Source organism: Meleagris gallopavo, chromosome 3 (assembly GCF_000146605.3).
Source record: "Meleagris gallopavo isolate NT-WF06-2002-E0010 breed Aviagen turkey brand Nicholas breeding stock chromosome 3, Turkey_5.1, whole genome shotgun sequence".
Taxonomy (NCBI): domain Eukaryota; kingdom Metazoa; phylum Chordata; class Aves; order Galliformes; family Phasianidae; genus Meleagris; species Meleagris gallopavo.
Genome location: NC_015013.2, coordinates 18751752 through 18778828, shown reverse-complemented (window position 1 = coordinate 18778828; position 27077 = coordinate 18751752). Strand labels below are relative to the sequence as shown.

Below are 27077 nucleotides of genomic sequence, written 5' to 3'. Positions count from 1 at the left end.
CAGATTGCTGTCAGAACGTGTCATGACTTAAATGAGAGAGCAGTCTCCAAGCAGTATTTGTTGCATGCTGTCACTCCAGTGGTGCCCGTTGACTGACTTCTTCCAGTATATCATTCTAATTAGTTTTTAAATGAATGAATAACTCTTTGCACGCACTTACCTTGGAAAATTTGCTTAATGATTTTGCGAAAGTTATTGTTGCAAGATAGATTCTCTGTTTCCCTGTGATCCAAGTTATATTGCATTGTGTTCATTGGGAACATAATTTGCATTACCTTATCACACCTTCATTAGTAAAGCACACTGGATTTCTTTGAAGTTAAGCTCATGGGTTTTGACTTAATGAGAAAATAGCATTGTTTCTGTGTCTGAAGTGTTATCTCTGAAATTTTAATTCCAGAGCTACGTACAGCCATGTTTCAAGCACACCACAAAGCTCGTGGCTCACTTTGCTCTGAAAATTTAAGACCAGATTGTCACCTTTGCCAAAGTAGCATGCAGTGAAACATTGAGGTTACACAGTAGAAGCTTCGAATCTTTATGTGGGTGGCGAGGGTGTATACGTGAGATTTTGAGCCAAGTGCTACACTTATGGTACTAAATAATGTATTTATTATTATTCAAATTTGCTTTCTATGCAGCTCACAGAGGCAGTAATTCCCTATGCAACCTTTTTCTATATGGTCATATGCAAATAATTGCTTTTTAAGGAAAAACTGCTAGAGTATGATAGTAAAAAATGTTAATCTAATAGATCTTCCTTTTATAAGGCCATAGATCTTAAGTCCGTCCGGAAGCATTGCCCTCTACATCCTCTTTGTAGATCTTAGTCCTGAAAACTAACTGGGACTCAGGTGTGCAATTATGAACACCTCTGTAGAGGGATTCAGAATTATAGCCATCATAATATAGCTATCCAGAATGCAGTTCTGCTTTGATACTCTTATATTATTTGTTTACTTTCAAAACCTTCGTCTCGAACATTAAATTAACTTTATACACCAGCAGTGTTTGTTCCCATATTCAGCCACTTGAAGCCTGTCATCTTCAGAGGCGTTAATGTCATACACTTCTCAGTTGATGATAGCATCCCTGAAAACCACACTGCTAGCATTTCTTGTGGGATACTGCCTCTGAAAACTTGAGAACAGTTAGCAGTGTGCAGTAACAACTGTCTGGTGTAAGACTGCTCAGCTTTTTAGTTAGAGTATATGAATTGTGTCCTAAATGTATTTAAATAGCTGGCCTCTCTGTTAAACTTAGGGGTCTGGTGTTTTGTTTTAACAGCGTGTTTTCTAAGTATTTTCTTGGTAAGTATGTAGCATATAAGTAGCTGTGTTTTATGTGATTGACTGGTGTGGTATAAATTGTATTTCATTAGGTACTTTGAACATGGAGTGGAATAGTATGTTAAACTGAGTGTTATTGTGCGTGTGTTAACTGCTGTTCTCTTCACAGCCTTGATCCTTCCCATGTAGATGTTTGCAAGTGGAAAACATTTTATATAATGATTTCTCATAAAGTAATAGGCAGATAAATATCCAGCCAACTTGTTTGTGTAGCTTGTGATGTGGGAATTATGTCTCTCTAAATCTGTCAGCTGTTTTGAGTAACTCTTTTGAGCTGAGAATATTTTCCTCAAAATCTGCTTTGCTTTAATGTTCATCTTGCTGGGTGCCATTCTTCTATCTTTCACTGTACTGCAGAAGTTCTCAATATAAATGATCTTGAAATGAAATTTTGGAATGAAACTTGACACAATAGCAATTTTACTTCTTTATTTTCTTTCTTTATCCATCAGTGATTCTGCTTCAGATGAAGATCTGAAATTGTTCTATTCTTCTGTTCCCTTTCTCCCCGTGTTGCTGACTTCAGCATGTCTTGGAAACCTGCTTGACATTTTGGTGGCTGTTCTGGTTTACTTTTTTTTATAAGACACCACCAATCCCAGTGCATTTCACAAAAAATGTCTCACTTTCATCAGATTCATTCCTTAGGTGGAAGTAGTTTAATAATTAGAGGGCTGTTGCTCCCCATTTACTTAATATCCAGTTCCAGTCAGCTGCACAGTCTTTTTTCAAACAGTCTCCACTCAGCTTTATTCTTGTGATGATATGTTCATCAATCTTTTTTAACGACAGTTAACGTGTTCTGTTGTTTTTCTAATTTCTCTTTGATAATAGCTCAGAAAGAGGCAAAAGCTAATACTGATTTGAAGATGATGTGGACATACTGATAGTCCCAGGCTTCTCACGTAGAGCAATCAGAATGAGACTCACCACAGTGTCTGTATTGCAGTAGAGGAGAAGATTTATTTTCTCTGTGTTCTGTTTGGCACTTTCTGTTTTTGCATGGTACCTAGCAGTAGTCTGAGTCCTGTTCTGCTGAATTTTAGCACTGATCATACTGGAAGGGGATTTCAACCAGTCTGCTATTTCTGGTGCAGATTCTGGTCTCAAAGTACATTTTGAAGCATGGCAGTGTATATTAATGAAGTTTGGGGTGTAATATAGAATACTTACCAATTCTTTACTTGCATTTTACTTACAATCAACTTACTGAGGTTTGTCTCTTGTCCCTTGCATCCTATAAGTTCCAGTACCTTTTGCTGCCTGCATGCTGGAAAATGAAAAAAAATGAACCTGCACCTGAAAGAAAAATGAAAGCAGCATCCCATTTGTCTTAATTTTAGAAATACTTTCAGTGATTTTTATCTTCTTGTGCCTGTATTGCTGAATGCTGTCAACACTCCTCTCAAAAATGTTACAGTGTGAAATGATATCTTGAAACAGAGAGATCAGAGGTGCAAGGGATCTGTCACACAAAGGAAATAAGGACTCTTCTGACTGGAAAAGCAGTATAGCAGAGAAGGACTAGAACAGAAGTCAATAAAATCATAAGTAAAAGATGAGAAAGTGAATAGAGTTATTTCTTGTCTTTTCCAGACTGAGAATTAAGGTGCATCAAATAAGCGTTAACAAGTGGCAGGCTCAGAACAAACAAGTTTTTCTTTTCACAGCAAGTGCGCATGTGCTGGAGGGTTTGGGATTCAAGGGCAGACTGGACAAGCTGATGGAGGAGTAGTCCATCACAGCCTGCTGATTGTAAAACCACCTGACAAAATCCCATTGTTGGAAGGAGGAAGGGATTCTGGGGACCATACATCTTGGACACTTCGTGCTTTCCTGGCTTCTGCTGGTGGCCATTGCTATTAGCAGATGCCTGGGCTTAGGTGAACCTTTGATCTGACCTACCTTATCATCAAAGTCCCTGAATCATTAGTTGATAGTAGATTACAGTGGGGAGAAAAAGAGTTCAGAAGGATTTTTCTTCTTTAATTAGCATTTGTTAATGGAGCACAGCTTGCACTTTTTTTTTTCTTGGATTTAATCATGCCAAGAAGGCATGTTAATCATTTTGGTTTATATGCCTGATTTCTTTGTCAGAGTGAAGAGCTAAATGACTGTCAGTGAAGGAGACATGCACGAGTCCTCAGGGCCCAAGACATTCAGTACTGGTGATAAGCATTGTGTCAGACAGAGAAAAAATTTATAATGTTCTCAGCTAGTCATGACTGAGATCCTATTATTTCTGGCTATGCCTGACAGCTCTAATGTTAAACAGTGAAGGGTCATAGAAAGTTAGTGCAGCAAGCATTAAGTACATTCCCCAAAACAAGTCCCTGGTGCAACCCTTAGTAAATTCAAACTTTATTTTTAGTAATGACCTTTAGTAATGTGAGCCTTGATCCACTGAGATGCTGTTCACTTTCGATGCATCTCCAAATCCCTTTTTTACGCGTTTTAAATCAACACATGCTTATTCTGAATTTATGCATGTGGATAGATGGAGAGATGTAATTTAAACACATCTGTTCAAATATGCATTTCAGATCAACTTGGTGCCGGTTCTCATAATACGGCTGAGTTTTTGACGGGTATTATATCCCTAAAGTACACAGCAGATGGTATTTATTAGAGTTTGAATGGAAATGAACTTTAAGGATGTTGAGCTTTTTGTCTTACGTCGTGGCTGTCTTTGTTGTTTTTTGTTTTTTTTTATCATAAAACAATAATGATCTGAGGTTATAAATCTGTAATGGAGTTATGTAAAATGTTTCATCTTACGGGAAGGGTAAAACACCCTATAGCTGAATTAAGTTAGTCCAACTCTTAACTGTGATGTGGGTTTTGGTTTATTTTTGTTTTGTTCCTTTGTGAGTTTTTTTTTGGGGGGAGAATATTGATAGTGGGAAATGTTACAGTATTGCATATGAAGTATTATGACTGCATCTAACAGGAACGCCAGCAGCCCTCACTATAACTTTTTAAAGAGAGTAAAATTGGGAGTATTCCTTCATCCTCAGCCAGCAAGCCATGTCAACTAAGAAATATATTTTATCCAGGTCAGTATTCCCCAGCACTAAGGACAGACTGAATCCCAGCTCACATGGGATCCTTCCTACCAGTACCTTCTCAGGTTGTATCAGGAAATGAGGTCTCCTGCTTGTCTCATGGTGTCATTCAGCCCAGTTTGTGAACAGCCTCTTTTGGGGCATGGGGTGGGCTCGGTAAATAATGGTGATATAAAATATTCATTCTTGCTCTCAGTCTGTATTGACTGATCTCAGATACTGCTGTGCAGCCTTTCCGAGGTTGATGGATGCAAGTGTTGATGTGCTTGTGTCAAAACTGTTAATGGCTCCACAGTTTGAAAACCACCTTGTAAGCTGCATTTGCAAATCAGTTTGAAGTTGCTGTTTATCACAAAGCTCAAGTGCAACGTTTCCCCCTGTGGAAATCATTTTTAGTGCTTTAGTGCTTTGTAAAATGTAAAACACAAAAACCAGAGTGCACACAATGGTTCTCTAGTTGTAAGGCTGGGCTTTATGTAGGTTTTGATACCCTGGAAATCTGAAGTTTCTCACTATGAACCACCTCTGAATTACGTGGTAGTGCTTGTGGTCTTCCCAATTATTCTCCTGTTGTGTATATTTGCATATATACCCCTCTTCATGGAGGTCTGCAAGCATATGTTGAGTCCTGCTCTGGGGTCATGTCTAGACTTTGTTTCATCTGTTTGTTGTTGTTTTTTTTGTTTGCATGTTTTTAATAGAAGAAAAAATTCACACTATAAATACAATATGGTCTTACAGTTTCTTTGTCTGATTTGTTGTGTCTGAGACATCGTCCAGCTATGGATCCAAGCTGTGAAAGCAATAAAAGAAAAAATCCTAAGACTATCATTTTACATACATAAATATATAACATATAACTTACTTGAAACAATAAATATTATCAAATGTTTACTGTTGTGTGAAAGTAGACTTGTGAGACTACTTGTAAATGAACCCTTTATAGGCTTCTACTAGCAGTAACAACAAAAAGATATCTTCACTGTGATGCATGCAAACTGTGAGGTGAAGGAAAACTGGTTTGTTAGGCAGCCTAAAATTGTGTTAGGTGGTAATAGAGAACATTTTAAAATACTTGAGATAATATAATTGCTTTGCAGATGGAACACGTACATGAATGAAAGATGCTAGCAGGTGCCCTGCCAGGGTGGAATCTCATGCTATTGTATGTAATAGAAATATGCACACCGTAAACAGGTTGAAATTTGCTAGAAGTGATAAAACAGAAGGTCTGAATAACTAATTTGTAACTCAGTTTAAAAATAATGAAGTTTAACCGTGACATTTTATTAAATGATTTTCTGTTTTTCTCTTGCACTGAATAATAGCAGCTTTCTGTTTTAGAGAATGAGACCACAGGTTTCACCCATTCCTCTCAGTGCATGATTGTGTTTGACAATACTAGATGTGATGTACTTTTTTTCCAGTATACATTTATTACATGTTTTATAAAAATTCAATTAAAATGTGGTAGATTTGTGTTTTCAACTGGCCAAGTCCAGGACACTTTTATGGAAGCAAATGTAAGGTGTTTCAAACTTAAGCAACGCTTGAAGTCAGATACTGATTCTAAATACAGATGAGCAGAAACAGTATAGTAGATTAGAAACTATTCTATACAATGTGTAGAAGTATGTGTACTTCTGTATGTATACATATATTATGTTGTATGTATATAGTAGATATGTTTTTATACTATGTATGTTTATTTTATTGGAGTCTTACTCCCTGGCCATGTTGTATGCAATATCTTGCCATCTCTGTGTTCCTTTATATTGCGTAATTATATTGCAGGCTGAAATATCTGCCCTGTCTTGCTATTTTTACTTTTATTGCTTGATTTTGTAGTAGTGTTTTTAAAATACTAAAAAAAAGCGATATTCTGATCTCCTCTACTGTTTGTCCTGATTGTTTCTGTGATGGTGTTACATGTTTAGAGCAACTGACATGAGTGTTTAAAAGAGCTCATCTTTTCTCACATGAAGGTTTTGGACTTGTACACCCTTTACTAGCTTTAAAAGCACGTGGAAAGATTACTAAGAAGATCATTGTGAGTGGATATCCATTTCTTGGAAGTCTGTACATCCATAGCATAATTTAGGGTAAATCTTAAAAAGATGGAAACACCTTTGCTTCAGAAATGACATTCAGGCTTATTCCCCAAGCTCCAGGTTGTACCCTGGGCTGTACTGGACTGATAGTCCATGGAAAGAGAAAGATACAGCAAAGTGTAGGAGGGTCTCAGATCTGAGGTAGGCTTTCTGAAAGTGTGGAAAGCTCTCCATGGCTTAATTCGCAGGTGAATCTCTGTAGAGTCAAGGGAGAGACAGAGTGAGATTTCATTTTATTCCTAGCCTTTGACAGAGGCAGTGCTTCCAGCTGAGTACCCTGTTTCCCTTCTGCTTCAGCTCATAGAACTCCTCAGTGAGCAGTACAAGCCTGTCAGAAATCCTACAAGGTTGGTTCTTTATCCCACAAGAGTGGTTCTTTAGAGGGAAAAAAGAAAATGGGGGAAGAAAAGGCCTGGAAGACCACGCAGTCTTGAGGAAGATGCGGCTGCTCTCTTCAGCTCCAACCCAACATGGCGTGTTGGGATGCCTGTTCTGTTATGTTCTGTAAACATGCTTCAAAGACAAACTCTCAGGCAGCTTCAAATCATTTAATTTTAATTTATTATCTGGATTTCATTTTCAGTTTTCCTAAAGGGGCGTAAGCTCCATAAAGGCTCTTCTTCAGAGAAAAAGTCTGGGGTGATGTTGTGTAAGAGTTCCACTTTTTCTTTCTAACATTTTTTTTAGCGTGAGGTTCTAATCTATGAATGGAGAAGTTGCTTAGGTCATCACATCTTTGGTTTTGATTTAAGTGAACTCTAGACTTCCCAGGCAGTTCTTACACCTTTCTCTAAGAATGTGTTATTTTAAACTTATTCACAGAGCTCTTTATTCAATCCAGTATTTTGTTATGATGAGAGGGCTGGAGGATCTTGGTTTATGTCATGGCTGGATTTCAGTGGTAAATGCTGGAAGGGAAATAGAAAGAATATACAATCATGCAAAAGAATTTCAGGTGATCACTTGAGAAGATGATTTTCTATATCAGTCTACCAGGGATTTTGTTTCACATTTTACTCCCAAATCACATTTTGTCAGGAGTTGTCTGACTTTGCTCTGTTGGTGAATTCACTTATGGTAACTCACTGTAATAGCTGCTGTACTTCTGTTACTGCTAGTTCAGCTTCTATTTTCTCTAACAGCAGCAACTGAGTCCCCTGAGTAGAAAAGACCAGAAAGCTCATCACTAGCCTGAATTCTAGTCTGGACTGCCTGCTTATTGACAATGTGCAACAGAGATACTTCAGCAAGAATAACTTCAGGACCTGCAGAGCTGTAGTAGCGCACAGCTTGCTTGAACCATATTTATTCGTCTGGAGTTATTTGGAGCTCCCTCACATGCCTGTGAGCTGTGAGGAAGCAACTCTCGTGGCAGCAGTAACATACATTGTGTTCATAGACTATGCTTCCAGGCATCAGCCTCTCGTCTGGAAGGTAAAACACGTTCTTTTTCTCTGACCCAGGAGGATTGCTTGGCTTGGCTTTAGGTAGAGTGTAAGATGTATTTCACTATCATTTCAAACACATCCATTTTTCCTTTCTGAGAGGCTCTGGGCATGTGACCTGTTAGCACCAGTTTATGATTGTTTGTAAGTGTGCTGCACCATACAGCTCCACTATGAAATGGACTCTACTATAAAATGTACTCTACTGTAAGATGGATTCCCTTCTCATTTTTGGATAGTTAGAACTGCCCAAAATGATGGTGATTGTATGACTGATCTTGTTTAGGATCACAGAACTTTCCTTGTGCGAGTGGAAGGGATTTATCTGTGTAGAGGGACAAAAATGAGAAAATATGCTGCTTTGTTTCAGACTGTCAGAGCAGAGGTTGCCTTAATTTTCAAGTGTGTGTGTTTTATACTTTGCTACAGTATGTTTTTCTTAATTGTGTATTTCATTCAGAAATTATGCTTGTGTGCAGAGCTAATTTCTCTCATTTTTGTCCATGAGTGCTGATAGAAAAGCTAAGAGCATGATTTTTGTCAGTAACTGGGTTTTATTCTGTAGGAAATTTCATATCCCTTTTTCCCCCCTTGTTGAAGACTTCTTTTTCAACAGTATAATCAACAGTGGTATAAAAATGTGCAATACAGTGTCGTATTTTGGGCAGTCATACTGGCTTGAACTGTCATTACTTGCTTTTGCTGAGTATACCGTGGCCCTTATTCTCTTTTCATACCCAAACTTTTCTTTGTGTGTAATAATTCCATCCAGAAAGAAGTCTAATTACTAAGATAATTAACACCTTACCACCAAATGGAATTCAGACATTTGTACCATTTATGAATTTTTTAAAATATGTAATTTCCTTTTAACTGAGTGACAACTGGTGTTATGGAGAAAAAGAGCATATTTTATTGTATCTAGCTTGATTGGAGCTAATAATTCATGTTGCTATAGAAACAACCAAACCTTTATAAAGGATGGTATTACTACTACCATTGGTAATAAATGCTTTGACTGCTTCTGATAGTGCCATTAAAATGGTTAAAATAACTTCATTATAATGGTTTTGTCAAGTGTAATGAGCGTTCTGTGCACGTTCTGAGCAATGGCAGCTGATGTTACTGATATTGATTTATGAAGCAATGTAATTTTTTTTCCATAAGCTAACTGTTACTGCACAAAACATTTGTAATGTTTACAAAATCGTGTTGCAGAACCTTTCATCTTGCACTGTGTCAGTCTTAAGAATCCTTTGGTAATTGAAGCAGTTTAACCAATAGTTTGGCAATTTTTTGCTATCCTGTGTAATACTGAGCTTGTTTCCCACTTACTGGACATCTTCAAGGTGTTAGTCCAGTAACTGTATTTTACAAGTTTTGGTTTGACATTCAAATTCTGTGTTTAACTGAAATGTCAAAAAATTGAGTGAGAATCCATGAACTCAAAAAGGAATTGAATTTGGTTTGTTTCTTTTGTGAGCATTTTTCGTAAGGTAAAGATGAAAGAAGATTCCAACAAGACATTGTCTAATAAATTCCTGTGCAGTTAACTGCATATGCTAGCACATGTGAGATGAGGCCAAGACATCTGCTTTAATATAAACTTGTTGCCACTACATACATGCAAATTATTTAGAATCGTAGAATCACTCAGGTTGAAAAGGACCTTAAAGATCATTGAGTCCAACCACAACCTAACCATGCTACCCTAACTCTAACAACCCTCCTCATCCAAACAGTTTCTAAACACATCCAGGAATGGCAACTCAACCCTTTCTGTAAAGAAGTGTTTCCCGATATCCAGCCTAAACTTACCCTGGTCATTTCCCCTCGTCCTGTCACCAGTGAGAAGAGACCAGCCCTGCTCTGTTGTGAGCACCTTTCAGGTGTTTGAAGAGAGCAGTAAGGTCTCCCCTCAGCCTCCTCTTCCCCAGACTAAACAAACTCAGTTCCTTCAGTCTCTCCTCATAGGCCATATTCTCCAAGCCCTTCACCAGTCTTGTTGCCCTACTTTGGACCTGCTCCAGCACCTCCATGTCCTCTCTGTACTGAGGTGCCCGGAACTGAACGCAGCACTCGAGGTGAGGCCTCACCAGGGCCGAGTACAGGGGCAGGATGACTTCCCTAGTCCTGCTCACCACACCATTCCTGACACAAGCCATTTTCTTTTGTTCTGTTAAGTTTAAATAGTCACAAAAGATATTTACCACCATTTACTGTTTGTGCTAAAAAACATTGGGTTGAATATAACTTTGCATCCTCTAATATTGCACCTAATCAAATTACTAAGAAAAATACTCTCCTCTTCCCCTTTGCTGGGTCTTTTATCAATAGATTCTCCTGTTGCAGTAGACCTCAGTGTTGCAGAAAATTCTTTTGGCTATGCCAATTCAAGTTTCTCTTCCCACTGTAAGCACAGCATTATTTTTTCTATGGTGATGCACTGTAACAAGGCACCTCTAAGAGAACAGGTCTCAGCTGTTCGCTTGCTATCACCTACCTAAGTACTATAAAGGCATTTAGATTGGAAGGGATTTCTAGAAAGCATCTCATCTACTCCCCCTACTTAAAACAAAACCTACTTTAAGTCAGATGCTACCAATATCTGTATGGGATGCTTACTAGGAAAGGTAAATTATATTTTCTCCACCTTATCATTATTACTGTCCAGAAACCAACTCTTCTGGAACCACAGCCTTGTCTGTGTCAGTATGGAGCACTGGGAGCACTATTCATTTCTGCCTATCAGCAGAAGAGGTTTGTCATTATTCCTACTTTTGAAACAAACTGGCAGAGACACAAAACAATTCAGAGTTTTCCCAGCTTCTCATAAGACAGTGGTCATCCAGCTGGCTATCGTCACATTCAGAAAGCTGTGCTGATATCTCCAGGGTCCCATGCAGTGCTCTGTAAATACCATGCAGTAATTTCTTGGTTGAAGAACTCATTTTTTCTGGGCCATGTGCTTAAGGTTCTGCATCTTCAGTCCAAGTGCAACAGTTAGGAGCTGTTGAATTGATGAACAGGGTTGCTCAGTGGCTGTAAACTGAGGTATTTTGTTTTCCTTTTAGCACAAAGAATATTTGGCTTCTGTGGAGTACTGAGTTAGAAATTAAATTGTGACTAAAAGATGTCTTACTGATATTCGTAATTTCTAGGCTTCGTGAGATGCCAACCCCCTTTTTTGGATATCCTGATCTCTTTTGAAAGCAGTGTTAAAAATTCTAGTGGCTCAGAAGTTACACATTTTGTGGATTAAGTAATAGACTTTAAGAAATCTGTCATCACCTAGAATTTCTGATAAAGGAAGAGTTAGCCCAAGTGTTCTCACTCTTCTATCATGATACTGATCCATTATTTGCTGCAGTGTCTTCTATATTGCTTGTGCTGTCTGCTGAGTACCAAATGTATTTTTCATCCCCAACCAATCATTTTATATATCTATTTCTTTCTTTCTTCCTCTAAAGATCATTTTAGGCTTCAATTTCTGTAGATAAATTTGAGGAGTTTTAAGTCCATGTATGCTAGCTTTTGGGGGAATAAGACTTACACGTCCTAAGTTCAGTAATTCTTTCTACTTTCTTTACAGAGTGCCTGGAATAACAATTGCTACAGACATCATCTGTGGTTTTCCAGGAGAGACAGATGAAGATTTTCAAGAAACTATGAAACTTGTAGAACAGTATAAGTTTCCAAGCTTATTTATTAATCAATTCTACCCACGCCCAGGAACTCCTGCTGCAAAAATGCATCAAGTTCCAGCTGCGGTGGTAAGACACATTCTTTTTTCTCCACTGTACATTGCATATTCAGATATTTTTAAATGCATAAAGCATGTGCATGTAAATGTAGATTTTCTGCAAAACTCTGCTACAGTTCAATTAAAGATTTATGTAAATGCTTGAATTGCTTTTAGAGATTAGCTAGATCACTGGGTGCTTTGTCATACATTAATTATTGTTTAGATTGCTAGGAAGAGTAAAATAGTAGTTATACTGAAGTCATGTTTTTGCTATCAAGTTTGGATTGAGTAAGTGCTAAGAACGGTAGCTAATTGCTTAAGTTTCTTTTTCCCCATTTTAAGACTTCTGTGACTCCAGCAGTCTTAAACCTGTTGTGAATAATTGTGCAAAGTTTTAACAATAGAGCAATAATAATATGTGATTCATTTGTCAGATATCAAATTTGCACACAATAATTCCACAGGGCACCTATAAATAGTGTTATAAGTTATACTCTAAGTTATGTATATATAACTTATACTGTACTTAAAAAATCAGTCTTCCTGATTCCTGAAGAAATTTGCAGTTAGTCTTTCAGTTTTGAGATGTCTTTTTTTTCTGCTTTTAGCTTAAAAATGGGTCCCTTCCTAGTAACCCAACATTTTCATCTCAGAATCATATGTGGAAAGGAACCACTTTATACCACTTTATATGTGGAAAGGAACCAACTTATTATAGAAAGCAGGTGGCTATTGACTATATTTTGATTGATTAGAAATAGTTTTTTGTAATTAATACTAGCAATCATATACGAATGTATTAATTTCTTAATTGAATTTATTACTCTGCAAAATTTTATAACTTTTCTCCAAACAAATAAGTGTAGCGGACTGCCAGTACTGTAATTTAGATCATTATTGTCTCACTATTACTGGCATAAGTAACATTTATATTTCCTATCAGTATAAGAATGAAAGTTGACCAACAACGTAAGTCTGTTTGAGTAAAAACTGATTATTTCCATTTGCTTATCCTGGTACTCTAATAGGAAGTCAAACCTACGTATCTGTACTTCTATTCCTCCACTTGTGTTTCTGAAAGTGAAGAGTCTCTGCTTGCTCTCAGTGTATTCCATGAATTCTGTAAGATGTCAGCTGCAGAAGACAGGAAATGAGAGTATATCTGGCCTCTGCAATTTATTATTCAGAGAAGTACCTCTTGAGTAACGATTGCTCATTTATTGTAGTCAATCTCATAATAGAAAATATGGGTTTTCAGACATAAGCAGCTGTTGTTGAAATACTATACTTAGCGTAACAAACTGACACAATTGAATTATTTTTATTAGTTTAGAATGCTTTCTGTAAGGTCATTAAAATGAAAAATATGCACAAATATGATTTCTGGAAGTTAGGCAACTTAAAAACTGAAAAACGATTTGATTTATATTCTTCCATCCACTAGTTTGTAGGTGCTGTATTGTCACAAGAGGCGCAAAGAGCTTAGGTCGTTTTGCCCACTTCTGTTCAACTGTGTGTCCTGGGAAGACATAGTGTGAAGAGCTCATTTATCAAAAGAGTATTAGCTGTTCTGTGGGTGGGATGGTTACTTGGAAAATGGTAATGTCATTTTAACCCAATTTCACATTCTTCTTATTTCTAGCGCGAGTTTAGGGTTAAATAGAGTAAGAACACTCAAAAAAGATGAAGCCTCTAATCCAGGGCTGGTGGAAAATCTGTGATTAATAATTTTTTTTCTCTTTTCTTCTGTAGTTCTTTAAAAAGTCATATGAGATCATAGAAGCACTGAATGGCTCAGGTTGCAAGGAACCTTAAAGATCATCTAGCTCCAATCCCACTGCCATGGGTTGCCACCCACTAAATCAGGCACTGGATCAGGTTGCCCATGGCCCCATCCAACCTGACCTTGAACACCTTCAGATCCTTTATTCTTCCATCTGTCTAGAAGAAGAGAGTAACCAGTCAAAGAGAAAGGAAGGAGACTGTGCTGTCTTAAGCTTTACATTTACAAAACCTCTAGATAGAAGCTAGTGGCATTAGAAGGAATGTAGTGGCATTTTATTCCATGTCTACAGTAACTTATCCTCTGTGTTACTCTGCTAGTAGGAGAAGCTACCACACATGCTATGCACACTTCATTCTTTTACAAAATATTATTCCTGTCATCATTCTGTTGTTTTTTGTTGTTGTTGTTTTTGGTTTTTTTTTTCCTTTAACTGCTTTTGTTTAGGGAAAGAAATAGCACATAAGTGATATTGAAATATTAGGTGCAAGTGTTTGAGTGTACACTTATGCAATGGATTATATCACCAGTCTAAATGTGTGAGCCAGTGCTTTTACAGGAAGTTTGTAACAGTGTTCTCTGCACTGAAACTCTTGGTAGGATCTCATTCTTTGAAAATAATTTAATCTGTATTATTTAACCACAGATGCAGAACCAGTGAATATATTATTTTATAATTGTCATTCTTATATTTTTTCCTAAAGTCTGGGTTTATTTGCTGTTACTTTTTGCTTTGCAGTATTTCTACAAGAGATTTGATGCTATGTGCAAACTACTCCACTGCAGTGTAGTCCAGTTCTCTAACTTTGGTTCAAGGCAGCTTCAGTGCTTCTGCCCAACTATCACAGCTGTGGTAATAACATACTTGCCTTGTCAGTTCCTTTTAAATTAGCTCTTTCCAGGAAGGATGTATTTTAGGGACAGCTGGTGGAGTACTAAGCATGGTAACATTTAGTGCTTTTAAATCTTTAGTGGATAGTTTTGCTAAAAGTTGTAAATACAATTGCTTTTCTGGATAAAAATCTCACTTGGACTTCATGGTAAGACCAAATAGAAAAAAATAAAGTAAAATCAGTGGGTCTACAAGGAATCTTTCCTTCGCAGAGATGATTTATCTTTGAAAGCTTTACAGGCACTGATCTTCTAAAAGGGCAGATGACACTAATCCAGATGGACAAGTCTGCCACCACAAATTCAGGTAACACAGCTAAGGCTGCAAGCTTTTCTTGTTCCTCCTGGAGAAAAAGTGTCCGTGGAGAATCAGACATCTGTCTAAATGGTCTCATCACTTATAACAGTCAGTTAGGCTATGCTTACTATAAATGCTCTCTTCGGTCTTGAGAAAAGTTAGAGCTCAGTTAAGCAAAAGTAAGAATGCCTTTTATTTGTAAGCAATGGCAGGGATTTGCTGAGTCGTGTATGAAAAATGAGTCAAGGTGTTGTTTGAGACTTTAATGCTTTTACCCCCTGTTTTATCCACCTACTGCTGAATACTTTGTTTCAGGGATGAGTCTGGTTGTTCATTATCTCCAATGGGTTCTCTGTAAAACCATTAAATAAGTCTTAAAAAGAGTGAACTACAAAATGCTATTTTCTAGTTTGTTATTACTGTCTCTAAATACAGATAGTATTTGTAGATAGGATCTGTGTTTTTTCACTTTCCTATTGCTTTTATTCATAAAAGTGATGGTGCTGATAGATGTACACTTCAGATTACAGGTTCTGGTCAGCTATTTATGCTAGTGAGCATTGTAAGGGAACAGGATTTAGAGGGGTTTGGTAGAGTTTTTTATTTATCTGCTTGGCAAAGGGTCTGACTGCTTTGATTCTAAATGTAAAAAAATTACTATTTCTTTCAAGCATCTCTAGTTTTGTTTTTTTTTTTTTTGCTTTGATTCTAATTTCTCTTCACTTTGTTTTTCAAGGTAGCTGTTATTTCTCTGGAGACTTGGAGGGGAAGAGTTCTCTCTCTCTGTCCTTGAGATTTGGTCTGTCACCATTTCTGCTAGCATTAGGGGACGTTGTCATCTTATGATCAGCTTGATTTCTGTCACAGGGAAACAAAATGAAATAGCCATTTTGCAAATAGGTGTCATAGTGTAGAACAATTGAGTTTACCTCTGCTGAGAACCAGAGATGGCAGCTTTTCTGAGAGCACTGATGTGACTGTAGCTTCATGATTATGCTGCCCTCAGTGACAGCATGACTGGATTCCAAGCTTTCTATAAGGATTTTCAGTAGGGTAAGCCTTTTTTGTTTTTAGATTTCAAAAAAGTATTGTGATGTCCAGATAGAAGACGTGTAGAAGAGGAAATGTATTCAGTTTCTTCACTACCTTTTTTTTCCTTTCTTTATAGGTATCATAAAATAATTACCTTGCTCCCAGCAGGAAAATTTAATATGAATCACTTGCTAGGCCTTACCTTTAATTCCTCTGAAGATTGTCTCTTTGATTTTTTTTCGCTGTTAAGTACTGTGATTACTATTCTGAGATAAATAAGTTACAAGCTTCATACCCAAACTGCTTTGTGATACCAAAAGTCACTTGCCTCAGAAACAGAAGTAGGTACAGGATATTTTATAGTATATGGTAGAAGAGTTTGATGTCTGTATCTCTATACTACTTGTTTCCTCAGCAGCACACTTCTATTTATGGCTTGCTATTCTGCCTAAGTAAGGATTTTTACAGCAAGTTTAGGACCAGAGAGTTAAAAATGTGAAGGCTGGAAGGGGAGGTAGACAGTGGGAAAAAAAATTAAATATGTGTATTTCTGTATATATAATCCTTATTTGTCAGTGAACTGTTGAGTGAGGTATTCCAAGTTAACCTCTTCCAGCAAGTTTTGTGCTTGCTTTCTAGCAGTTTTATTTAGACCGTGTTTCCTTACGGTTTTTATGAGAATGATGTGAAGCACCGTAAAAAGCCTTACTAGCCATCAAGACAGCTGTGCTTTCTCTTATGTAAAAAAAAAATACTTATTCTCTGATGAAATTCATTCTGATTGATACAGCTGCTGGATACTGGGGGGAAATCTGTGTTTTCTTTGTTTTCCTTTCTGGATGCTTATAAGTAGTTTTGCATCCTTTCTCCATGTTTTCCCAAGAGCTGACTGACCCATGAGAGCCTAGTTCTTTTTTTTTTCCCCCATTACAAAGATGGTGAAAAATATTTCTTCTTTAAGACTCCTGTATCTTTAAATCTGCCCCAGTGCTCACCATTCACTATGTAGCCAAAACTGGGGTTTTGTGTGATGAAGTGAGAGGACAGTAATTACCTGTAAATAGTTTTTGTGATTCAAGCTACTGAACAGAATTTTACGGAAATATAAAAACATTTTTTATTTTTGAGCTAGATGCAACCTGAGTTCAAATTCCTTACATTCATTTGACCAGGTGCTGAATTGAAAATCTGGTTTTGCTGTGGGAGGCAGTTGAGCTGGTGTGTCAGTTGGTAGGTGCTGAGCAATGGCTTGAGCATCTCTTGTTATATACCTACATATATATGTAAACATTTGTCATAACTGTTATCCTTTTCCTTTTTTCTATCATAAATAGTTTAATCTCAACCCATGAGTTCTGCGGGGTTTTTTTTGCAATTCTTCCCTTATTCCACTGGGAAGGGAGTAAGCAAAGGAGTGTGTGGTGCTGAGCTGCTGTTGGATGAAAACAGAACACAGATTTAGCATGACTGCTAGGCTCCAGAGTTTATCAGTCCTCAAAAAACTTTGTATGCTATTTTTTTCAATATCTAGCATGCTTGTCTTTAGCCTGCTATTTTCTGTTATCTATACCCGTGGATACCTATAGAACGGATGCATACAAGGAAACATGTATATTCCTAGTTTCTTTCCTTCTTTCCTCTTCAATGACTCATAAGTAAGCAGAAAAAAAACATGGAAGTGTGCGGCTTTCTGTCATTTGTACTTGAATTTTAGTTAGCTAATATCAGAAATCTTTTTTTTTTTTTCAGTTAAGAATTATATGAATTTATACATTTATGAATCAGTCTGCTTGGAGTTGGAAACAGTGCAAGTGGCTGTAGGAATTAGTGAATATTGTCCATCTCTTAGTCCATGAAAATGGATGTATGCATCAGAACATTAAAAAAAAAACAAAAAACTATTTCTTTTAAAAACAAACAAACAAAAAAACTTCAGCTTTGGCAGTTCTGAACTTCCTCAAATGAGAGCATAATTGCATTTTAATAATTCAGACTTAACACGGATAGCAAATTAATAGTCTTTCCAGGTCTGATATTAATTATGTCACTGAAATGGTTTAAGCTTTACTGCTTATTAGCTTTGCTGTATAGCATAAATGTGTTCTGGTTGAGTGTATTAATTTTTGTGTCTATCTAAAACTGGTATTTTAGACTCCAGGAAAAGAATTTACCTGTGACATAAATCCAGTTAAAAATATATTTCTAAATAAAAAACATCACAGACTTATCAATATTTTTATGTATTTATTTTGTATCATGGAGGTGACTAAGCTTGTCCATAATTAACAAATCATGTTACATTTATTTTATGATGGTTCATAAAATCTGCAGTGGAAAGACACTGAAATGTCCTTCGGTGGGTTCTTGGTGGCCCTTTCCTGAGCCCCATTTGTCTTTGATAATAAAAGTGTGCCCCTTCAGAGCCATCACAGTCAGTCAGGTTGCTGAGTGTTTTGGAACTTGGATCTTCCACAGCACCCACAATGAATGAACTGAAAATCCATGTGGGGTTTGGAATTATTGAACAACTGGAAATAGAGTGAAGAACTGAATAATAGATTGGGATGAAGCAGGGAGTGGAGACACGGGGCAGTTTTTACGTGTCCAGTCCATATGTTTGTCTGTAGGTATGCAAGCATCCTTTACTGCTCTCTATTCCGTACCATGCTGTATCTTATCAGCTGCCATCATTCTGCCCTTGTTTCTGGGATGCTGGAAAGCTGGGTGCTTTCAAGGACATGGATTTCTCACCACATTATGAAAAGAAAAGAATGTAGACGGGTCAGTAGTCCTGGACTTATATATAAACCCAGTATATCCTAAGTATAATGTGTATGGAAGTATCATTTCATGACTAAAATACATCTTATGAATCATTCTGCTTTTTTTTTTTTTGCTTTTTTTTTTTGTAAAAATACAGTTCCAATTCACTTTATCCCTTGTGACCAATAACTTTATTATTTGTTCACCTTACAGAGATTGAGGTAAAGATCAAAATTTGAGTTTGAATTTCAGATATAGAAATCTACCAGAAGTGAAACGCAGCATTAACTCAGTATATCCAGTGAAGACAGCTAAAATGCAAGGTCCCATGGGATAAATGGTCACTGAAAACCCTTTTTTGTAATAGATTTATTTGTGAAAGTCTTCTTTGTAACTTCTGTGTAGGGGGAGATTTTGTTATGGAGAATGATAGGAAAAACAAATGTTAATCCTATGCTAAATTAAAGAACTCAAATATACTGGAAGGAATAGGAATTCATTAAGATGTATAAAATATGCGAGACTGCAGAGTCTGTTACGTAGCTGAAATTATGAGAGTTCAGGAGAAAATCACAATGCCTGTAGTTTAATGGAAGATTGACCCTTTAAGAAATTATGTTCAAATAGGTTGGCATATACTCTTAGGAAGATCGTACGCTGTTTTTTGAAAACATTTGTAATTTTCATAAATAGGAATCTCTACTTAAAATGTAAAAGAGACTAATCAGTGATTATTTGTGTTGCCATAATCCTGAATAGAATTTAATGTTTGTGGTCATTTTCTAGATTAATATTTTTAGTAAAAGTGTGTGCAGTTATGTATATGTTTCTCTGTTTGGGGAAAAAACACAAATTGTATGGGCTCATAACAAACTTTGTTTAAAATTTGTTTTTATGAAGAATCACTGAGTGTATAGAATATACAAAGACTAAAGATCTTAATTATAAATGTATAATTCTGCTATTAATTTGAACTGGAAAAATGTCCACTATATTGGGACACTAAGATAAACTGCTGAATATAATATACTGTACACTAAGTGACCTTTTGCATGGTTACATCAAAAAAATTAGAGCAATTTCTTAAACCAAGCTAAAACACAATACATACCTGCTTTAATTATTCATATATATATATGTCTGTTTTAACAGAGTAATGCAGGTAGGTTAAGTCAAGACTCACTACTCCCAAAGTGATTTTGTCTGCTTCATTATAGATATAATCAGAAAGACAGTAGGATTGAGTTAGCCATAGGATGTGGGAGCCTGTGGGATGGTGTATGGGGAAGGCAACAGGAGGCTTGCTTTCTCCCTACTGGGAGCAGCACTCTGTTGTGCAGTCAGGGCTCTATACCTTGCTAGCAAGTTTACAGCCAGGGGAAGAATTCTTGATCTCTGACAGTGTGATGGTTGATACTCACCTCAGAGCTGAAACTGATGCCTCTACATGGAAATCCCCAGAGATGTCTGATGCATCCACTCAGAACTAGCAAAAAAGAAGATTTGTGTTGAAATGGGCAGTTGTGCAACTTAGTCATTGACCTGCATGAAGGGGTAGAGTGCATCCTCGGCAAGTTTGCTGATGATACAAAGCTGGGAGGATTGGCTGACACACCAGAAGGCTGTGCTGTCATTCAGCATGACCTGGACAGGCTGGAGAGCTGGATGGAAAGGAACCTAGTGAGTTTCAACAGGGGCAAGTGCAGAGTAGTACAACTGGGAAGGAATAACCACATGCATCAGTACAGGTTACAGGGGCTCTCCTGCTGAAAAACAGCACTGTGGAGAAGGGCTTGGATGTCCTGGTGGACAGCAGGTTGACAGTGAGCCAGCAGCCTGGCCTTGTGGCCAAGAAGATGGTATACTTGAGTGCATTGAAAAGATATGACCAGCAGGTTGAGAGAGGTAATCCTCCCCTTCTACCCTGCCCTGGTGAGGCCTCATCTGGAGTACTGTGTCCAATTTGGTGCTCCCCAGTTCAAGAAAGACAGGAAACTTCTAGAGAAAGTCCAGCAGAGCCCCATGAAGATGATTAGGGGCCTGGAGCATCTCCCATATGATGAGAGGCTGAAAGATCTGGGGCTGAACAGTCCCAGGAGAAGAGAGGACTGAGAGGGGATCTTATCCATGCTTATAAATAGCTAAAGTATTGGAGCCAAGAGGGATGGGACCATGCTCTTTCTGATGGTGCCCAGCAATAGGACAATGGACAGAAAGCACAAAATATAACTCAGGAAGTTCCATCTAATTGTATTACTTTCAGGATGACAGAGCACTGGTACCAGCGGCCTAGAGGTTGTAATCTCCTTCTCTAGAGAGATTAAAAATCCACCTGGATGCTTTCCTGAGCAAGTTACTGTGCAGAACCTGCTTTAGGAGGGTGTTTGGACTAGTTGATCTCCAGAGGTCCCTTCCAACCCCTACGATGCTGTGATTCTGTGTTATCATTCCTGCTCTTCCATACTTTGCAGAGCACAGACACAAAAACATAACGAACGCTGGTTTTACCACAAAATCTGACCTAGTCACGATATTTTTTTCAGGCTTACCCAAAGGCAATGCATGGGATAACTCAAGGTCAAAGGTTCGTTAATTTATGATCACTTCTTAAAATCGTTTTGCAGAACAAAAGGCAATCTGTAAACTTGGGTAACCTGGCAGTTTCAGTGACTTGGCGCTTTTCCATGTTGTGGATTGGGTACAGAGATTTAAAAATTTATGGACTGAATCTCCCAGCAAGGCATTTAAGTATACCTTGGTTATAGTAGATGCTACATCTTTCTGTTATTTTGTCAAATTACTCTTTGGAGGTTTAAATTAGACCAGTTAGTGTCTTTTGATAGGATGCTCCTAACTCAATTCTCCTATAAAATTCTGGGGATTGGAACTACCTAAGGCCCTGAATTACAGAGTGGGGGGGGAGGATACAGCTTCATTGCTGTTCTGAACAAGTGCGTTATTGAAGTTAAATTCCATGACACAAAGTGCATTGGACACACTGTTTCAGAAAAGAAGCAGCTGGGGAAGGTACTTGCAAAGTGACTTCCTTCTTCTGTAGTCTATCAAAGCATTTTTTGCCGTGGTTCCTATAAAATACAGGACTCTGTGGACTACGTTTACAAGAACACTGCCTGTATACAATATTTAAACTAAAAAGCTGCGTATTTTACTTTATTCTCCCCAGTAGCATTTTGTAACCTGGCTCCCACTTTTTTGTTCTTTGTCTCATGCTGTATTTTGAGTCTTGAACCATAAAATGGGATTTCACAAATAATAGAGTAAAAGAATTATTTATGCAAAACTTTTGGTAGGTGTACAGTTCATATTACAGTTAAATTCTACGCTGGCTCACAAAGTTTAATGTGGTTTCATCTGTAAATTAGCTAATCCATTATATTCTGTACAAGTAAGTGGTGTGGTTTTCTAGACTTGTTTGGAAAAAAAAAAAGTCATTGCTATTGTTTGGTATGATGCTCTAGAATATGAGATGCTTTATAAGGCCTAAATCAAGTCAGGTTCTTGAGGCAAAATTATATTTTGTTTTAATTCTTACCAATACTGTACAGAAGAGAGGGATTGTAAGAGAGGGAATTAGAAGAAAAAAAAAAAAAGAGAGAATTTTGTTGGCGATATAGTTGAGGCTTACACCTTCAATGGTACTGGTGGAATCTGCAGATCTGTAGTAATATTTGACTAGAATTATTATGAACTTTGAAGGTGATAAGGGACATACTAAAACTGAACTTTGAACTTATAGGGAATTGGTGCCTCACTCATTTCATATTGGGGAGTAATCTTGAAATTCTTTATTACTAGGTGAAAAACTGAGAGTATTCCATTTGTTAGCTTCTCCTAAGTAATCTGTAATAAAAGTATCTGAGCAATATTTGAACTCTCCTTCACACTAAACTTTATAGATCTATGATGCTTAAAAGAAAGCAAGCAGTTTACAAGTTACATTAATGCCATCTGAAAGGCAGGTAATTATGAACCAAGTAAGGAAAGAACATCAACAGAAAAGTCTAATATATTTGTGTGAGTCCATGGTGTTTAGTATTCAGTAGTTACTTCATTTCCCAGCTTATTTAATGAAGTATTTTCTTCTGTTTTTTATTTTATAATCGCATGTTGAACACTGCCTGTCTTTTGAGAAGCGCTTGATTATTTACATGTATTTTAGTAATAAGCTTGAAATAGTTCATTTACAGTAGCTGTGCTTTACTTGAGGAGGGCCATCTGTCTTGGCCTTGTGTAAAATATATGATTGTACAATATTAAACTCAGTCCTTCAAGTCCACTTTCATCTATTGTTTGTCAATCTTTTACGTACCTCTTCAGCTAACAATAAAAAGTGTATGTTGTATCTCCTGTATAATTTAACATTTTAAAATTGTATTGAAGCAGAGAAGTGAAAAAATGTCTGCATGATCACATACTTTATTTTCAATGATCAGTATGAAAAGGATGTTGGCTTAGTAGTGAGTAGAGAGACATAGGAGTCAAGCTGCATCAAGGAAAGTCGTGGGAGATGCTTATCAATAGGCTCAAGCTAAAAGGAAGCAGAAAGCTTAGTGTCTGGAATAGTGCCTTAGAGGCAGAGAGAGAAGAACATTATCTCCTTGCTTTCCTGTTGTGTCTAGATGTGGAGAGGCATGCTTTGACGCAGCTCTCGTGCTTTCCTCCCCTTGCAGGTGAGCTGGGAACCATGCCTTTTCTCCATTTAAAAAACTTACAATTAATACTCTACATTTAAGGATTTGAAGGGGTTACTGTTATAGTAGCTTAAACCCAGTGCTTGTTTCTTCATCTCTGAAAATGGTAAAAACACTTTTAAATGTTTTTATTTGTTGTGGGTTTTTTTATTAATAGATCTGAGTTGAGTGAACTTGGTGTTCTAGAAAGACACAAATTATCATGGTCAACTTCAACCCTGTAATTATAGCATCTTTGTCTTAATGTATCCAAAGTTCCCACAGCCCAGTCAAGTACCGTATAGATTTAGGTGAACTAAGCATGCAGGACATCCTGTGACTTTTCTGGGAGCGTTTTTTCAGGTATATCTCCAGAAACTCCTTTGCATGTAGCTTTTTTTCGTGAATTTTCAGCATTTCCTCAATCAGGAACACTTTATTTCATAACCAACCAACCATACAAATGCAAAACTTCTACCTTCTGTGAGTGAGTGGTCTCCTAAAATACAAAAATGGAAGATGATGGTAAATGTTGTGTACCAATGGGCATCTTCATTATGTGTCATGGCCAACAGAGCTGTAATGGCACTGTAAATGGCAATTTGTCTAGTGTGTGAGGGTGAAGAATGAGGGTTTTCTGTCATAAATTTTTATTGGTATTTACTAAAGGTACTTCAGTGAAAGTATTCAAACTCACTTCATAGGCAGTCAAAGTGGAAATGAGGGAAGTAGCCTTCCGTAAGAAAAAGCAAGAATTATACTTTATTTTCTGAATTTTGTTTTGGTGTTTTTGTTTTTTGTTGTTATTGTTTGTTTGATTGCTCGTTTGTTTGCTTGTTTTCTTTCCTAGGAAGTTTAGTGGAGATCTCTAGATTCCTTGTTAAAATACTTCTTGCATGATTATGTATTAAATTAATTTTAAGTAATTTTTAAATAATCATTTTGATGACTTTTCAATTTATTAGGGCATTTCTCTAAATCTTTTTTATAGTATTGTAAGTACTGTTGCTGTGCATAATTGTACAAGGGTTGAAGTCATTGCAGGGTGGAAATGGAATTTGAGTTGTACTACCTGAGCCTTTCGTTAGGGTGTTTTTCTTCCTTTGAAAATAAAACATGTATTAATAGGGATTAGAGGGCCAAGGTTCCTCTACTAAGATAGATCTTTTCTTTGGCATATTAGATCTCTGAGAAATTCTATACCATCAAAAATATCTTTATTAATATTACTTTGTTAAAGTTGCTTGGTAATCTCACAGAAACAAAGCTGATTAGGTGTATTAGGTGTGCTGTATTACTGTGGTAGAATTGTCTATGAGAGAAGCAACCCTCCATACTGATAACAAAAATCAGCACTCTTCTTCAAATAGGGGTAATTATTTTGAGTATTCGGTGGCCATAACCGAAACAGAGTAGTAATTGACCTCACAGAAGTAGTAATATTAGTCTGATACTTTGAAGTTGGAATTATGCAGTTGTCTTAAATTTGTACTAGTAACTGAAGTTACTGCCTGTACAACTAAGTGCATCTGAACATTTAATAGAAAATAAAAATGTATGGAAAGAAAATGTATAATCAAAAATTACAGAATTGTCCTGTAGTTTCCCAAAGTGCAGTTATTCAGCTATTTAGTTAACAGCATGCTGGATAACTGCTTTCACTGAAACGATTGCTAAAACAAAACAACAGGACAGACTGCAAGCAAAGAGTTCTTGTCTCCTCTTTCCAGTTTCCAATGTAGAATGCTCTGCCTTTCAGAGCTATTAATTAAGTTAACGTACATTTTGACATAATGAAACTCTGAACTTCCATGTGATTCATCTCTGTATTCAAGATGAAGAGTATTGGTTTTTTTTTCCTTTTCCCATGCTCCTTTCTATAGAGTGCAGATGAGATTTCTGTTTAACATCTGCTGAAATCACTGAAAGGTTTTTCACTGATTTCAGTAGAAACTGGATTAAGCAGGTTTTGTCTTTGAACTTTGTCCTTAACAGAAAGAACCTGTTTCCCTTTGACTTGGCATTTAATGCATACTACCTATTAATTTTCAACAATCAAGGCAATGAGAGTATTATCATCAAGAGATAGAAAATAATATATGATTCGTCTTCAAACCGCCTTCCTTTGAATTGAATCTGCTGAAAAGCAAGAGTGCAAGCAAACACTAGAATAGCAGACAGGTCTTTGCAAGATTGGAGCCTGATCTTCAAAGTTTATCTATATTCTAAAACTTTATTTGTGTTTTATTGTTCAGAAATTAAAACAAATATGAATTGTTTACACATTCCTCTGATGTTCTATATATTGTTAGTTATTTTTATGAAGGTTATGTCCTTAGCATTGTTAATATATACGTTAATTGTTTCCTGTGATGTTTAGTATCCTTGATCTGCATACACTACTCTTCATACTCACAGTTCCATTAACGAAGTGGGAATAGAATTTGTACCTACATGCAACTTTTTAAATCCGTAGTTTCTTTCTTTTTCCTTTACTTCTTCTAACAGAGATTATTTATTAATATTACTTTTCAGAAAAAACAAAGAACAAAGGATCTGTCCCAGCTGTTTCATTCATACAATCCATATGATCATAAGGTAAGGAAAAATATGCTATCTACATTTGTTATTAAGAATAATTCCAAACATCCGTGGTAATTATATTTTATGTTTATGCAAAAATGAAAGAAAATCGAAAATTGAAGGCATTCATGTTACTTAAATTATGCTGTCGTATGAATGATTTTTTGTTTCTTCAAGTCAAGCTTGAAAAACTGCATTTTCTGACTTCTGGAATCAGTAACTTGCTTTAACCTCTTAGAAGTATAATTTATAGATTGTCGATAAATTGTGCAAAGTGACCATGTGTGATATCTGATTTCTTTCTTTTTTTCTCTCTATTCAGAAGCTATGTTATTCCTGAATATCATACTTAGACTGTTGTGTCAGTTAGGCCTAGAGATGTATGATACTAATGAATTATCTGTTGATTGTGAAGCTATCACTGAAAGATGCTGTTTTGCTAACAGCCTCCTGGTTGTCTGGGAGAAAAGAAAAAGTAGTTGTTGTCACTATAATTTGATCCTTGTTTGTAAAGTCTGTGAACCCCGAAAGACTGGAACCATTGTTTGCTGCATCTTGTATCACAGGGGTAAGAAGGCAAGATCACTTCCCAAAGAGTCATGCAATGTGAAGTAAAAGAACTAAAGCTGTTACAAGGAGATTTTGGAGTACCAGGAGACAGAGACAATAAAATCAGGTTGAAAGGCAGCCATTACAACATTTCTGTGGTGCCAGTAGTCATAATGCTTTTGTGTAGACATTATGAGAAAGAATGCTTTAAACAGTTTGAAGAGAGAGTTAAGAAAACTTGTGAATATTTTCAAGGAGTTTGTCCAGTCTTGGATCCACCTGTGGGCATGCTTTTTTAGGCAAGTACAGATTCTTTAACAATTTGTCAGCAGTATGAAATCACTGTCTTTGCTTTCTGTTTTGCAAAGCATGTGCCATTTTGTAAGTGTAGATGTGTAACTATACAGTGGAAAAAAGAGCTGAGTTTTATATCTGGGGGAAGAAGACAGCAGAAGAGTGTATGTATGCACGTCTATCTGTATGTATGAACACATGGGAAGTGTGTGTATAGCTATACAAACAGCTGTGAGAAATAAATACATTCTCTATATATCAGTGGATTAAATTCATCAGACAGGCTGTTGCTACAAGAGTTCCACAGTTACCACCTACTTTGGCATTTACAGTTTACAAAAAAAAAAAAAGAAAAGAAAAAGTTAGTCAAACAGTCGATATTCTGCAATTTATATTATTAATTATGTATCATTTCAAGTGAAATCCATCTCTTTGACGTATTTTCTATAGATCATCTTTGATTGTCTGTGAGACCTGA

General features: G+C 36.7%; 1 protein-coding gene across 1 annotated transcript in view; it reads left to right on the top strand.

Annotated features, from left to right (window-relative positions):
• LOC100548692 (threonylcarbamoyladenosine tRNA methylthiotransferase) overlaps positions 1–26343 on the top strand; it is a 279899-nt gene extending 253556 nt beyond the window's left edge. The window contains exons 12-14 of the mRNA XM_010708474.3: positions 11563–11743; positions 25709–25771; positions 26323–26343. Coding sequence (XP_010706776.2) covers positions 11563–11743; positions 25709–25771; positions 26323–26328 — 250 coding nt within the window. The 3' untranslated portion in view covers positions 26329–26343. The remainder of the gene's footprint in view (positions 1–11562; positions 11744–25708; positions 25772–26322) is intronic.
• Positions 26344–27077: the final 734 nt, after the last annotated feature.